The 15,587-nt window shown below is 37.5% G+C and overlaps 1 protein-coding gene and 1 long non-coding RNA gene across 3 annotated transcripts; both read left to right on the top strand.

The window, feature by feature from the left end:
• The first annotated feature begins 1,123 nt into the window (after positions 1-1,123).
• On the top strand, positions 1,124-1,827 carry LOC128296342 (uncharacterized). 2 transcript variants are annotated; one of them, XR_008286919.1, is made up of 2 exons: positions 1,124-1,292; positions 1,553-1,827. It is a non-coding gene; the product is annotated as an uncharacterized LOC128296342 (long non-coding RNA). The 2 variants fall into 2 exon arrangements; XR_008286918.1 differs by having other exon boundaries at positions 1,535-1,827.
• A 7,480-nt stretch (positions 1,828-9,307) lies between these two features.
• Positions 9,308-11,160, top strand: LOC108481170 (uncharacterized). Its single transcript, XM_017784330.1, has 6 exons — positions 9,308-9,312; positions 9,395-9,526; positions 9,572-9,709; positions 9,800-10,051; positions 10,210-10,345; positions 10,492-11,160. Exons 1-6 carry the CDS (start codon positions 9,308-9,310, stop codon positions 11,158-11,160), a joined length of 1,332 nt encoding a protein of 443 aa, XP_017639819.1.
• Positions 11,161-15,587: the final 4,427 nt, after the last annotated feature.

Here is a 15,587-nt window from a genome sequence, read left to right as displayed (position 1 = left end):
ATCTTACATGTTTCTTGAGTGGATCTACAACTTTATGAAATGAAATCAACAAGACAATAATGAATTTTGTTCTTGGTGAAAAAGAAAGCCTTATCTGCAAAGGAAACACTTCATGTGATTGACCTTCAACAATAAAACGGTACTTATCATGTTCCTATGATGTTTTGGAGTCATTGTGCCTATAAAAGAGGAGCACACAAATACTTAAAAAAGGATTATAGAATCAATATCTCTTTAGAGAAAAAAAAGGTAAGCAAGTTGTCACTAAACCATATTCTCCATCATAACACATTCAAGAAAATGTTTTTCATGAAACAAAGGTATCCATACCAAAACATTCATAGAAAATGGTCAAAACTATTTCAGCTAGATAAGATTTTAGTTTATTTCAAAACCAATGCTACATAAACATAAATCTCTCTATTACAGTCTAGCAAATGTCCTAGCATGAGCATTCCAGTAAATCTTACTAGACTAGATAATGAAACACATTTTTCATCTACAATACAGTTCCTACGCACAAAAGAAGCAATATAATTGTATGAAAACTAGAACATATTAGCAATTAACAAGAATATTGCAAGAAGAATGAGAATTCTTTCAAAAAACGAAAAACTCTACCAATGCAAAAGGGATTCACATAAATTTCATAAAGTCACAATTTATTTAAAATAACCTACTTTAACAATAAAATTTGCTAACTCTAAAATCCAATATATCAAATACACCCAAAGTTAAAGAATTTTGGACTGCAAGACCAACACCAATAAAAAAGCCTTTATCTTTTAATCCTTTTTGAACAATTCAAAGTCACCCACTAAGACCTAAATTTTTCCAAATCTAAGTATTCCACAAGTAAATGTTAATACTAGGACATCAAAAAATAGAGAAAGAAATGATAAAAAAAATCCAAAAGAAATTCAAAGTAACTGACAATTTGGGAAACAAATGAAATAAAGAAACTTTAATGAATCGCAAAGGAAACTATTTCTAGTATTGGATTTTAAATTTTTTTTTTTGAATAAATGCTTAGGCATAAATGTGTTTAAAAAGTAGATTTTGGATTATAGAAAGGAAAAACAAATAAAAGGAAAGGAGATTTATTTTTTTCATTCTTACCTTTAAGAGAGGAAGATAAACGCTGCCGACTAGTGTTGAGAAGCGCTGCTGGTTGGCGGCAGGCACTGGGTCAAAGGTGAAGCACAACGTTGGGGAAACGACAGTTATTCAAGTCAGTGAAGAGAAGACTTTGTGAAGAGGAAAAGGGAAAATATCTTACAGGATGAAAATTGGTAATGACATCTTGGGTAATATCTTTTACCATTAAAAAATATGTTTAATATTTTATACCTTTGTTGTAGATTTTTGCATTGGGGATTTTATAAGTAATTTTGAGTTTTTTTATCCTTTGCAGTTTTAAGAAATTCTGATGTTTTGTAATAATATTTTGTTGGAATTATCCCTTCTCTACTATCAGAATTTCAGGGTTTAAGGGTATAAATTATGACATGTTTTAGTTAATGTGGTGTAATAGGCGCATGATTTTGTTTAGGTTCTAGAGGCATTAACCACAAATGAAGGCCATAATGAAGCTGAGGATGAAAGTAATTTTAAAGATTTTATAATGGAGATTCCATAATAAAGATGAGCATCATACAAACATGGATGAGCAAGATCTTGAACAGAATGTTTTGGGCAAGCTACTAAACTATTATGTGAGGCTTAAGAGCTTTGTTGAGTTGTCATGTGAGGGAAAGGGAGGTGAGGTTTCTATCATGTGGGGTGAATAATTTTTTGCATAACCTCTATCTATTAGTAAACGTCAAAGTTCTTTTGTGGTGTATGGTTTGGGGAAGGGGGGGTGGTTACAAAAGTTTGGGTTGCATGTTTCTATGATGCACAAAGTTTGATTAATGGACAAATAAATTGGGATCAATTAAAAATTATAAGTTGTAATGTTAAGGACGAAAAATGGGTTATCTTTGGTGACTTTAGCCAAGTCCTAAATCAAGTTGACAAGTATGCACCATCTCATCAAAATCTAAAATGATGTAAAGCTCCTAAGAAGCTCGAAGCGGAAATGACAAAGCTTCAAGGAAATATCCATGGGAAGATAAAACAGAGAAAAGAGTTGGAAACACTTCTTGAACAATAACAGATATTTTTGTTTCAAAAGCCAAAGATTGACCGGATAGTTAAGGGGGAAAGAAACACAAAATTTTGCCATATGATTGGAAATTGAATTAAAATATTTAATCATATCAGATTCTTAAAAGATGAGCACGATAATGTTATTGAAGATCATGAAAAGAACGTTTGTGAAGCATTTTCAGAATATTCTAGGGGAACAAGATCATAGCTCAGAAGAGGATATTAAAAAGTTCATTCAACATATTTCTGATAACTAGTGGTCTGGCTTGGAAAAAGAGTTTTATGGACAGTGAAATTACTACAATCCTTAATCAATTTAAATCGGGGAAAGCTTATGGATCGTATGGTAAGCCAACAATCTTCTTTCAGTACAATTGGGATATTTTTATCTCAAAACGAATTTTTTAGACACTGGGAACATGCTAAAACTTTACCACCCTTGTTCTCAAAAAACCAGGTACATATTTAGTTAATGATTTTAGACCTGGTGAACTGACTTAAACTAGTTATGGGAGGAGTAATCACACCATTTCAAAATGCTTTTGCCAAGAGTAGATAAATTACGGATAATGTGATTTTTGGGTGAGCAGGAGGTAGAGATTTTACATGTATTCGACAAAAAATGGAGTATGAAAGGAATATTAGAAGCTCTAAAGCTTAACATGAATAAAGATTAAGTTGGAATTTCATCAAAATTTTGAAAAAATGAGTTTTAGCCCCAAAAGGGTTAGATTGATAATGAATCAAAATATGTTGTTCTAAAAAGTGGTTTAAGATTAGGAGATCCCTCATTTATCAAAATACTCTCTTGCATATCTTAAAGCAAGGGAAGATAGCTAATCTATGGAATTAAAATTGTAAGAAATAACATGTCTATGAATGGCAACTATATCTTCTTCAAATCTAATCTAGAGGATTACAATAACATAGAAGAGATTCTTTAATTTTTTGGGATAAAAAATCAATTTGGACAAATCAAAGCCTACATTACACCCTCAATTCGAGAGGATGTTGAAGGAGGTTTTAAAAGGTATAAGTTGATACAATGTTCAGGAAATATTTAGGTTTAATTTTGAGCCTATGCAAGGTAAATAACAAACTTTAGGGATGGAAAGCAAAACTATTGTCTACTAGAGGTCCATTAATTCTAATTAAATCAACACTTCTAGTCTTCCAATTTATCATCTCTCTTGCTTTAGAACGCCTACCTCAATTAAAAATCATATTAATAATATTATGTGGAGCTAGAAGAATGTTGTATTTTAATCAAGTCCTACTGGCTTGGAGGATAATGACAGGGGAAAGTTGGCTTTTAAAAGATAAAACTCCAAAGAAATACTCTGCAAGTGAAACTTTCTTGAATGTAAATCCCAAGGCCTATAATTCAGGGGTTTGGAAAGGAATCATTCATGGAAGAGATTTATGTCATAAAGGATTAGATGGAGTGGTGAGAGTATGAACCAAAGAAACCGGACAGGAAATGATGCTCAGGGATCTTCCAGTGAAAAATACCTCCATATTTGGAGGTAATGATAAGATGGTGTAGAAACAGATACTCAGTGAAATCAGGCTATAAAGTTGCAGTGAAACTTCCATTTCGGAAAAAATAGTGATTGGAAGAATCTGTGGAAACTCAAAGTTCTTTTTAAGATCATTGTGCTCCTATGGAAAATTATTTCTGACAGCTTACCATGCAAACATGAGATTGAGAAAAAGGGTACAATCCATGGTAATATTATATAACTACTCCAAGGTTATATATACTCGTATATGTCATATAGATACATATATATTTTTTAAATTGATTTTATATAAATATTATATAATTATGTCAATGTTTATAGTTTATTGGTAAATAAATTAGTTATTTAACTTTATTTTTGAATCTTTAATTTTGTTTAGCAATTTTTATGCTATAAATTATAATATGAGTTCTGTTAATTTTTATTATATCAAAAATTTCAAATATAAATGAAAAAATAAAATATTATTTTATATTAAATTAAAAAAATTAAAATGTTAAAATCTATAACATAAACAAACAATCACCATAGATGTTCTATTATCTAAAGTTGATGTGTGGCACTTTTTATTATCATTATTTTTAATCGGATTGAATAAAAGAAGTAGAGAAAGGAAAATGAGAAAAGAGAAGGGAGCAAGGTTAATGTAAAATTATTTTAAATTGAATTTTCTAAATAATAATGATTTAGTTAAGTTTTTTCGTTAATTATCAAAATTAAATTTATTATGTTATTTAGAGTTAAATATTAATTTCAAATTGAATCTAACACATGGGATAATTATTTTAAATAAAAATATTTTTCTTGAATGAGTTATTGTTGAATACTTTTAAATATTTATAGTGTTCCAATAACTATAAATTAAATTGTGTAATTAATCAAAAGTTAAATCTTTTGATTATTAGTCAAGAGTCATAGTACTTGATTTTTGACAAAATTATAACTATTCAAACAATATTATTTGAATAGTTATAATATTAAATGAATAATTATGTGTCTTTTTAAAGACATTATTATTCAAAAAGACACTTATTGAAAGATGTTTACGAAGAGACATGAAAATCCTTATAAACAGGAATGAGATTTTATTTGAAAATCACGCCAACAAGTTCTAATGTTCTTTCTATCCTTCCTTCATTCTTTTAATATTATTAGATTATTCTTTAAAGGATTACTACAGAAATTCTTTGTAAAAATTGAGTTTCTTATTATAAATTGCTTAATGCTTAGTGGACTATTCTTGTCAATGCAAAACACAAATAATCATTGGTTTCATCGTATCCTCAAGGTTAATTTTCTTGAAACTCTTTTGCACACCGAATATAGCTGGGGTGAATATAAGCTTAAAGATAGTAGCTTGATACACGCCTTGGAGCATTGTCATATTTTTTTTATTTTTTTATTATTCTGGGTTTCAGGGTTTAGTTTTTATCTCCATCTTTGTACTCTTCATTTTTTTCGTTTTAGTGAAATTATCTTTGCCCATGGTTTTTTATCCTTTTCGAAGGGATTTATCCATGTAAAACATTTGTGTTTGATCTTTTCAATTTTTTCGCTATTTTACTTGTTCGTTGTTTAATCGAGTTTATCCCAAACAAACTAGTTCAGAGCTTAGTCGATTTCCTCATTCAACTCGTTCAGAGATGACAGTAACAAGATTTGACATTGAGAAGTTTGATGGCATCACAAGCTTCAATCTGTAGTAAGTTTGCATGTCGAGAATTTTAATCCAGAGTGATATTGATAAGATCTTTGTCGAGAAGAAACCTAACAACATGGAAAAATCAAAATGGGATAGGTTAAAAAAAATGCTTTATCCTTAATTCAATTATACTTAACAAATAATGTGTTACATGAGGTGTCAATGGAGAAAACGACATACACCTTATGGAAAAGGTTAGAAACTCTTTATGCGACAAAGTCTTTAGCTAACCGATTAGTGTTGAAACAACAATTGTACACGTTCTACATGAACGAAGGTGAGTACCTTAGAGGTCATTTAGGTCAATTTATTACTCTTTTGAATGATTTAAAAAAAGTTGAGGTTCAGATTGACAATGAAGATCAAGCGATGCTATTATTGTGCTCTTTACTCTATTCATACAAGTCTTTTAGGGAGATCTTGATTTATAGTAGAGATAGACTCTTGTTTGAAGAAGTGAACGGACATTTGTTGAGTAAAGACAAACTTGAAAATGCGTTTGGTTCAAATAGCAAGTCAGATAGGCAAGCCTCGATTTTAGTAGCATCAAGGAAGCGAGACAAAAGATGTCATTATTGTAAGAAGTTAGGTCACGTCCAGGTAGATTGTTACAAACTGTGAAATAAAAGGGATGCTAAGAGCAACGAGGAAGATTTAGTTAATGTTAATTTGGCCGATGACAAGGGTGATGATTTCTTCTTAGTGTTAATAAGTGAAAGCTCCAAGCTTACATCCGAGTGGATTCTAGATTTGGGGTGTTCTTTCCACATGTGTCCCAACAGGGACTAGTTCTCCACACATAGTTCAGTTGAAGGTGGAGTTGTGTGTATGAGGAATGGTTCACCTTGTAAAGATATCAGTATTGGTACTGTTCAGACCAGGATGCAAAATAGGACAATCAAGACACTATCAGATGTCAGATATGTACTTGATTTAAAAAGAAATCCAATCTCCTTGGGAAATTTAGACTCAAAGGGTTGTAAATTTAATATTGAGTCAAGTGAAATTAAGGTATCCTATGGGGCTCTTGTTTTGATGAAAGGTAAAAATATTAGCAGCCTTTATGTTTTGGAAGGATCAACAGTGAGTGGTGAAATAGGACATGCCTCATCTGTTAAGGAATCAAATTCAACTTATTTGAAGCAGAGGCAACCTGCTCATATGAAGGAAAAAGGTATGACTATTTTGTATAAGAGAAGTTCTCTTTTGGATGCAAGTTTTAACAAGATAGGGCATTGCATTTGTGGAAATCTAACCTGGGTCAATTTTGATTTGGCAGTGCACAAGTCGAAGACTAGATGTAACGCCCCAAAAGTTGATAAACTGTTTCTGTAAATAATACACACAAGTGTGTATCTGCTTCAGTGGTTAAGTGTTCTGGGGGTATATGTGTGTGTGAGGTCCCAAGTTCAAGCCACAACTTGGGTAAATTTTTGGTATTTTTATGAATAAAGCCTCACTTTTGTTTAATAGGCTTATATTTGATTGTGTGTAAAATTCTGGCAGAATGGGTCTGCTAGTCTGGTGGCTAAGTGAAGTGTTAATATGTTGAAGGTCTTGTGCTTGAATCAAGGTGTAAGCAAGGGTTTTATATTTTTGCTACAAATTTCGGCTAGAGTTTAAGTTTTACTGAAAATCTAAGTAATGGGTTAGTGGTGAGAGTTTTGAGGAGAGTTTAGGGGAAGTGATCAGAATTTTTGCCAAAATTGATTTCTTTCTAAAGCTTTACTGTCGTTTTTGCTCTTCCTAAACCCCCATTGCTGCCGAATTTGTTCCTCTTTTTCCTACATAAAATCGTCCCCTTCTTACTACTAAGGTTTTGCAATCCATTTTCTCTGTTTTCTCTTTGCGTTGGGTAAGTGCAATTAATGTTTTATTACTAACTTTGGGTTAATGAATCGTTGTTAACCGGGTTGAGTTGTGTTTAGGAGATAATCAAAGGGCTGGAGATCTCTGATTGACGTGCGAAGTGGGTGAAACCCTGATTGTGCCACTGAAGTAACATTTTGTGAGTTAGCGTTTGGTATTTTTCGTGCGTTTTCGTTTGAGCATAGATTTAAGTGACTAATTTGGCGTTATATTGGTTTAATGAAGGTTCTGGAGTGCTTGTGGTCATTTTAGTTTCGAATCAATACCAGGTGTGTACCCGAGAACACAGAAAATGAGGATCGGTGAAAGCCAAAAAATGAATTTGTCGAAGCCACACGGGCGACAGTGTGTCTGCACACGGGCGTGTGAACGACGAGCCAGGCCACACGCGCATGACGCAGGTACACACGGGTACTTGACACGGCTGTGTGATGGCAGACGAGGCCGTGTGTGAGACACAGGCTCGACCAATTGGGCCGTATGGGCCACACGAGTGTGTGGGCCTACACGGGTAAACCATACGGACGTGTGGGATTTTTGGGCCAGGCTGTGTGATCCACATAGCCAAGGCCAATTTGGGCCGTGTGGGCCATAAGGTCGTGTGAGCCCACACGGGCAGGCCACTTAGGCATGTGAGCCCATTTTTCTGAAATGACCTATAAGGTTGTATAGTTCGCCCAAGTTGACTGTGGACCTACAGTAGGGTCGATAAGCGTTACTTAGACCCCTAAATGAGTATCATGACTGTCTGATTGCTGTACTGAGCATAAACTGTGATATCTCAATTAATTGTATGATCTGATAGAATGCATATTATCATGTCATATTTGTATGTTGCATTGCATCGGGGTTGGGTTGATGTTTTGGAGGAAGTATTCTGAAAGGCTCTTAAGTTTGATATCTGGCAACTTAGCTGCAATTATCTAATAACGTGCCGCATTTCAGTATAGCATGGTGTATAGGGATGGGTGGGTCGATTTTATCTTCAAATGGTGTGCAGGGTTGGTAGGAGATAGTGTGTAGAGGCTGGTGGGTAGGACTCTATTATACTATTCTGTGTCTGATTCTACATCTGAGTGGGCTAAGGTCCACACTGATTCTGTAAAGGGTTCAGGTCTGAACTATGTATAAATATATGACTGATTTCAGATAAATGTTATGTGTATATTTTCTGTAGGGATTACACACTGAGTTTGTGAAAACTCACTCTTTTCTGTTTAATCTGTTCAGGTAATCCCCAGCATTAGGCGGATCGGTGCAGTGGAGGTCTCGGTGGTGACCACCACTATTTTGTACTATATTAATACAGTGTTTCTTAGTTATCTGTTTCCTCTTTTAATTTAGGTTTTACTTTGTAATTTCTGGGACTTTGGACTATCTGGTTTTAACTCAGTTTTATACTGTTGATGTTTTATTTTTGACAAGCATGATCAAAACTCTGCTTTCATTGAAAACAAACAGGTTTTCTTATAAACTAAGGTTTTTAGAATTAATTACGGGTTTCCTAAAATAGTATGTTTTTAAAGCTTCCGCGAAAATGAGATACGTTTTAATCATAACAAAGATTAAGTAACTGGAACGATTTTTACTCGTCAAGTACAATTTCAAAAGCACTATCATGTGACATCGCCAGATTCGACCATAATGTCTAGGCCAAGTTTGGGATGTTACATTTAGTGGTATCAAAGCCAGGTTACAAAACTTGGCTGTGGATTTGGGTTTTAAACTTTGTTTTAAAGAAATGAATTGTAAATGATTTAAAGTATTTTAAGGAATAAGTAAGTGATACACCGAGTCTCCGGCGCCGATCTTGTAAGTTTCTTTTGAAACTCTGCTTAGAATTGTCTGAAAATATAACTAAGAATATATTGAAACTACTCTAGGTAGTATATTACACTGAAAACTGTAGTGAGACTACTACTCACAATAATCGGCTCTGAACATTTTGATACTGTACTGCATAAAATATTTGTTAATAAAATATCAGAACTATAGCTAATGCATAAAACTATTAATACAGATAAATTCTGAAATTTACAATGGGCACATGTGGTACTCATAGATGGGGTACTAGAGGCCGTGGCAGAGGTCGTAGAGGGGCTTAAGCGAGGTCTTTATCATTTAGAAATCTATCTAACTTGGATACCAGTGAGACATCGGTATCACCTGTGATAGAGACTGGGTCTCGAGATCGTGTAGCTGGGGACGACTCACTGTCCCAAGCCATGCTACAGATTTTAAAGAGGGTCGCTGGGCCTAACGCTAGAACTAAGGGCCGAGGGTCGGTTACGGAACGACTTTGATCCAACTGGGTTGAATTATTTAGGAGTGTCGCTGGAGTCACCCCTAACGTGGCTGAGTATTGGATGGAGGCCACGGAAAGAATTATGGTTGACCTGGATTTTACTGCTAAGAAGAAGCTCAAGGGAGCTGTATCTCTGCTTCGTGATGAGGCGTACCAGTGGTGGTTGATGGTTAAGGAGGGCACCTAGCCCGACCGACTGACATGGGATCTCTTTAAGATGATTTTTCACAAAAAATACGTGAGGGCCAGTTATATCAACGTTAGAAGATGGGAGTTCCTTAATCTCACCCAGGGTGATCGATCAATGGCTGAGTATGAGGCCGAATTTTTAAGACTAAGCCGTTATGCGCGAGGCATGGTGGCATCTGAATATGAGAGGTGTGTCGGTTTTGAGGACGGCCTTAGGGACAGCTTGAGAGTGCTGATAGCTTCGCAGAGGGAGTGTGAATTTGTTATTCTGGTCGAGAAAACTAATATTGCTGAGGATCTTAAGCACGTGGAGTACTAGAACAGGGAATGCGAGAGAGGAAAGACTTAGAGGGATTTAGAACCCTCGAGTTCTAGGATGAGGCCTAAGAAAAGGCCAGATTTGATGGGCCAGTGAGAGTTGGGCCTCCTGTGGCACCTACTGGGGTGGTGCTTTGTGGACACTGTGGTAGACGCCATCCGAGCGAGTGTTGGAGGACTACCAGGGCATGCTTGAGATTTGGGTCCACTGAGCACCGTGTTCGAGATTGTCCATTGAGAATTGATGAGATGCAAGCTTCGGTTACTGGGACTGCACAGCTGCCAAGGGTAGTTCAACAGCCACCTAGGGGCCTGGGTCAAGCCAAGGGTGGTAATGGCATGGGCTAAGGGCAGAGAGCACTAGGCAGAGGTGTGAGACCGGATGAGGTGAGGCAGTCTGCTTTGGTCTATGCTGCTTATCTTCGTGAGGACAGAGATACTCTGGACGTCATTACAGATACGTTTTTACTTTATATGTACCTTACCTTGCACTGATAGACATAGGATCTACCCACTCATATGTAGCTAGTACTGTGTCTGAAACTTTGGGGATTCCAATCGAGAGTATTGATAGTGAGGTAATGGTGTTAAGTCCTTTGGGGCAATCCATCCGGGTTAGTAAATTGTATAGAGATGTTTCGTTAGAGGTCCAAGAGACAGTATTTATGGGTGATCTAATGAAGCTTCCATTTGGGGAGTTTGATCTGATTTTGGGAATGGACTGGCTGGTTAAACATCGGGTAAGTTTGGATTGTGCAACGAAAAGGGTTATCTTGAGGACCGAGGAGAACAATGAGGTAATGGTGATTGGGGAGCAACGAGACTACCTGACTAATGTGATCTTAGCTTTGGTAGCGAAAAAGTTAGTTCGGAATGGATGTCAGGCATTTTTGGCCTACGTCAGTATTTCAGGTTCTAAGGACTCTTCGGTTAAGGACATTAGAACTATGAGGGATTTTTCAGATATTTTTCTAGAGGAACTACCGGGGTTGTCTCCGAGCTGTGAGGTAGAGTTTGGGATTGAGTTGATTCCGGGTACAGCTCCAGTGACTATCGCCCCTTACCGAATGGCACCGAAGGAGCTTACAGAGCTTAAGGCTTAGATTCAAGAATTGTTAGACCGTGGGTTCATTCGTCCCAAGATTTTTTCGTGGAAAACACCTGTTCTTTTCGTGAAAAGGAAAGATGGGGCAATGAGGATGTGTATCCACTACCGTCAGTTGAACAAGTTAACGATCAAGAATAAGTACCCACTTCCGAGGATAGATGACTTATTTGATCAGCTCAGAGGGGCCTCTATGTTTTTTAAGATCGATTTGCATTCGGGCTATCATCAGTTGAGAGTTAAGGAGGCTGATGTGCATAAGACGACATTTAGGACTCGATATGGACATTACGAGTTCCTAGTTATGCTCTTTGGTTTAACTAATGCACCTACGGCATTTATAGATTTGATGAACTGAGTGTTCTAACCCTATTTGGACCAATTCGTGGTGGTATTCATTGATGACATCTTGGTGTATTCTAAGATAGAGGATGAGCACAATGAGCATCTTAGAGTGGTTCTACAGATTCTACAAGTGAGAAACAGTTGTATGCGAAGTTCTGCAAGTATGAATTCTGGCTTCGAAAAATGACATTTCTGGGACATGTAGTTTCTGCTGAAAGGATATGAGTAGGTCCTCGTAAGGTTGAGGCAGTGTTGGATTGGAAATGGCCGAGGAATATGTCTGAGATTCGTAGCTTTCTAGGACTGGCAGGATATTATCGATGTTTTGTAGAAGGGTTCTCCTTAATCACAACACCATTGACTAAACTTCTGCGTAAAAGAGTTCCTTTTGCTTGGACTGATGCCCAATAAGAGAGCTTTGATAAGCTCAAGACCGTTTTAACTCAGGCTCCTGTTTTGATTTTGAGCCCGGTAAAGACTTCATGGTATACAGTGATGCGTCACATGTGGGTTTGGGTTGCGTACTGATGCAAGATGGAAAGGCGGTTGCTTATGCGTCTTATCAGCTCAAGACTCATGAGGCTAATTATCCAGCGCATGATCTGGAGTTGGCAGAGGTAGTTTTCGCATTAAAAATCTAGAGGCACTACCTGTACAGTGATAAGTGTACTATCTACACTGATCACAAAAGCCTCAAATATCTCTTCACCCAGAAGAAAGTTGATCACAAAAGCCTCACATATCTTTTCACCCAGAAGAAAGTTGAATCTTAAGCAGTGTAGATGGGTTGAGTTACTTAAGGATTATGACTGTACCATCGAGTACCATCCTGGTAAGGCCAATGTGGTGGCCGATGAGTTAAGCCGTAGGGCTATAACCGATTTGAGAGCGATGTTCGCTTGACTTAGTTTATTCGACAATAGGAGTCTGTTAGCAGAACTTTAGGTAAAACAAACATAGATTGATCAAATTAGAGGTAAACAGATAGGGGATAAGACTCTTGAGTTGCGTTTCCGTCAGGTTGAAAGTGGTGTTACTACTGATTTTGGGATTAATAATGATAGGGTATTGTGTTTCTGAGATCGAATTTGTGTACCGAATGATGAGGATTTGAAACTGTCAATTCTGAGGGAGGCGCATAGTAGTCCTTATGCTATGCATCCCGGCGAGAATAAAATGTACCGATATCTTTGAGAGTTGTACGAGTGGCCAGGGTTGAAGTGTAAAGTTACTGACTTCGTTGATCGCTGTTTGACTTTTCAGTAGGTTAAGGCTAAGCATCAGTTGCCTTCGGGTTTATTGCAGCCGGTTAAGATACTGATGTGGAAATGGGAGCGAGTAATGATGGACTTTGTTAATGGGTTGCCTCTAACACCCACTAAGAAGGATTCTGTCTGGGTCATTGTGGATCGATTAACCAAGTCTGCTCACTTCATCTCGGTTAGGACAGACTTCTCTCTACAGAAATTGGCTAAACTCTACGTCTCTGAAATAGTGAGGCTACATGGGGTACCTAGCTCAATCATCTCTGATAGGGATCCTCGTTTCACGTATCAGTTCTGGAAGAAGCTTTGTGAGGCTCTGGGTTCAAGACTAGACTTTAGCACTACTTTCCATCCTCAGACAAATGGTCAATCGGAAAGGATGATTCAAATGCTGGAGGATATGTTAAGGAGTTGTGTTATCGATTTTCGAGACAGTTGGGAGGAGTACTTGCCATAAGTAGAGTTCGCTTACAATCACAACTACCAGTCTAGTATATAGATGGCACCTTATGAGGCACTGTATGGGCTTAAGTGTTGTACTCCCTTATACTGGACTGAATTGGGTGAGCGACATATTCTGGGTCTGGAATTGGTTTCCGAAACTGAGGACAAGGTCCGTTTGATTCGAGATCGACTGAAAGCGGTTTCTGACAGGCAGAAGTCCTATGCAGATCTAAAGCGTCGAGAGGTAGAGTATTCCATAGGAGACTTCATTTTCCTTAAGGTCTCGTCATGGAAGAAGATTCTAAGGTTCGGTCGTAAGGACAAGCTGAGCCCTCGGTTTATTGGGCCGTATCTAATTTTGAGACGAGTGTGACCAATCGCATATCAGTTAGAGCTACCTTTAGAGTTAGATCATATTCATGATGTTTTCCATGTCTCGATGTTGAGACGCTACCGCTCTAATCCCTCGCACATTGTTCCTGTGGAGGAGAATGAGGTTAGGCCAGATCTAGCGTTTGAGGAGGAGCCGGTTTAGATTTTAGATCGTGACATTAAGGTTTTGGAAAGAAAATCTATCCTCTTAGTAAAGGTACTGTGGCAGACACATAGTACTGAGAAGGCCACTTGGGAGCTGGAGGACTTGATGCGTCAGCAGTATCCTCACATTTTCTAATCAAGTAAAATTTTGAGGCCGAAATTTTCTTTTAGGGGTTAGAGTTGAAACAGCCCAAAAGTTGAAAAATTATTTTTGTAAATAATACACACAAGTGTGTATCTGCTTCAATGGTTAAGTGTTCTGGGTGTGTGTGTGAGGTCCCAAGTTCAAGCAACAACTTGGGTAAATTTTTGGTATTTTTATGAATAAAGCCTCACTCTTGTGTAATAGGCTTATATTTGATTGTGTGTAAAATTCTGGCAGAATGGGCTTGTTAGTCTGGTCGTTAAGTGAAGTGTTAATATGTTGGAGGTCCTGTGTTCGAATCAATGTGTAAGCAAGGGTTTTATTTTTTGCTACAAATTTCGGCTAGAGTTTGAGTTTTACTGAAAATCTGAGTAGTGGGTCAGTGGTGAGAGTTTTGAGGAGAGTTTAAGGGAAGTGATCAGAATTTTTTCCAAAACTGATTTCTTTCTCAAGTTTTACTGCAGTTTTTGCTCTCCCCAAACCCTCTTACTGTCGAATTTGTTCTTCCTTTTCCTACGTAAAATCGTTTCCTTCTTACTGCTAACTTTGGGTTAATAAATCATTGTTAACTGGGTCAACTTGTGTTTAGGAGATAATCAAAGGGCTGGAGATCTCTGATTGATGTGTGAAGTGGATGAAACCCCGATTGTGCTATTGAAGGTAACGTTTTGTAAGTTAGCATTTTTCGTTTGAGCATAGTTTTAAGTGACTAATTTGGTGTTATATTGTTTTAATAAAGGTTTTGGGCTGCTCGTGGTCGTTTTAGTTTCGAATCAATACTAGGTGTGTACCCGAGAACACAGAAAATGAGGATCAACAAAAATCGAAAAATGAATCTGTCGTCGCCACATGGGCGTGTGGTCACCCATGTGGTAGGCCTTGTGACTGAATACGGGCGTGTGAATGAGGAGCCAGGTTGTGCGCGCATGAAACGGGCACTTGACACAGCCGTGTGATGGACGGAAAGACCGTGTGCGAGACATGAACTAGACCAATTGGCCCATGTGGGCCCACACGACTGAACCACACGGGCAGGTGGGATTTTTGGCCCAGGCCGTGTGATCCACACGGCCAAGGCCAATTTGGGCCGTGTGGGCCACATGGGTGTGTGAGCCCACACGGGCAGGCCACATGGAAGTGTGAGTCCATTTTTCTGAAATGATCTGTAAGGTTACACGGGTCGCCCAAGTCGACTGTGGACCTACTGTAGGGTCGGTAAGCGTTATTTAGACCTCTAAACGAGTATCCTAACTGTCTAATTTCTGTACTAAGCATGAACTGTGATATCAGAATTAATTGTATAACCTGATAGGATGCATATTAGCATGTCATATTTGTATGTTGTATTGCATCAGGGTTGGGTTGATGTTTTGGAGGAAGTATTCTGAAAGGCTCTTAAGCCTGAAATCTGGCAGCTCAGCTGCAATTATCTGATAATGTGCCGTATTTCGATATAGCATAGTGTGTAGGGATGGGTGGGTCAATTTTATCCATAAATGGTGTATAGGGTTGGACGGAGATGGTGAGTAGAGGCTGGTGGGTAGGACTCTGTTATACTGTTCTGTGTCTGATTCTATCTTTGAGTGGGCTAAGGTCCACACCGATTCTGTAAAGGGCAGGCCCGAACTATGTATAAATATATGACTAATTTCGGATATATGCTGTATGTATATTTTTTGTAGGGATTAC

The sequence above is a fragment of the Gossypium arboreum genome, chromosome 8 (genome assembly GCF_025698485.1).
Source record: "Gossypium arboreum isolate Shixiya-1 chromosome 8, ASM2569848v2, whole genome shotgun sequence".
In the NCBI taxonomy this organism is placed as follows: domain Eukaryota; kingdom Viridiplantae; phylum Streptophyta; class Magnoliopsida; order Malvales; family Malvaceae; genus Gossypium; species Gossypium arboreum.
This window is presented reverse-complemented; position numbering and strand designations above follow the sequence as displayed.

Excerpts from the sequence above, each read along its gene's own strand:
- LOC108481170 (XM_017784330.1), top strand. Across the intron at positions 9,710-9,799 it reads CGTGATGAGGCGTACCAGTG|TTATATCAACGTTAGAAGAT; the intron begins GTGGTTGATGGT and ends CGTGAGGGCCAG. Across the intron at positions 10,346-10,491 it reads GGACTGCACAGCTGCCAAGG|AGATACTCTGGACGTCATTA; the intron begins GTAGTTCAACAG and ends TCGTGAGGACAG.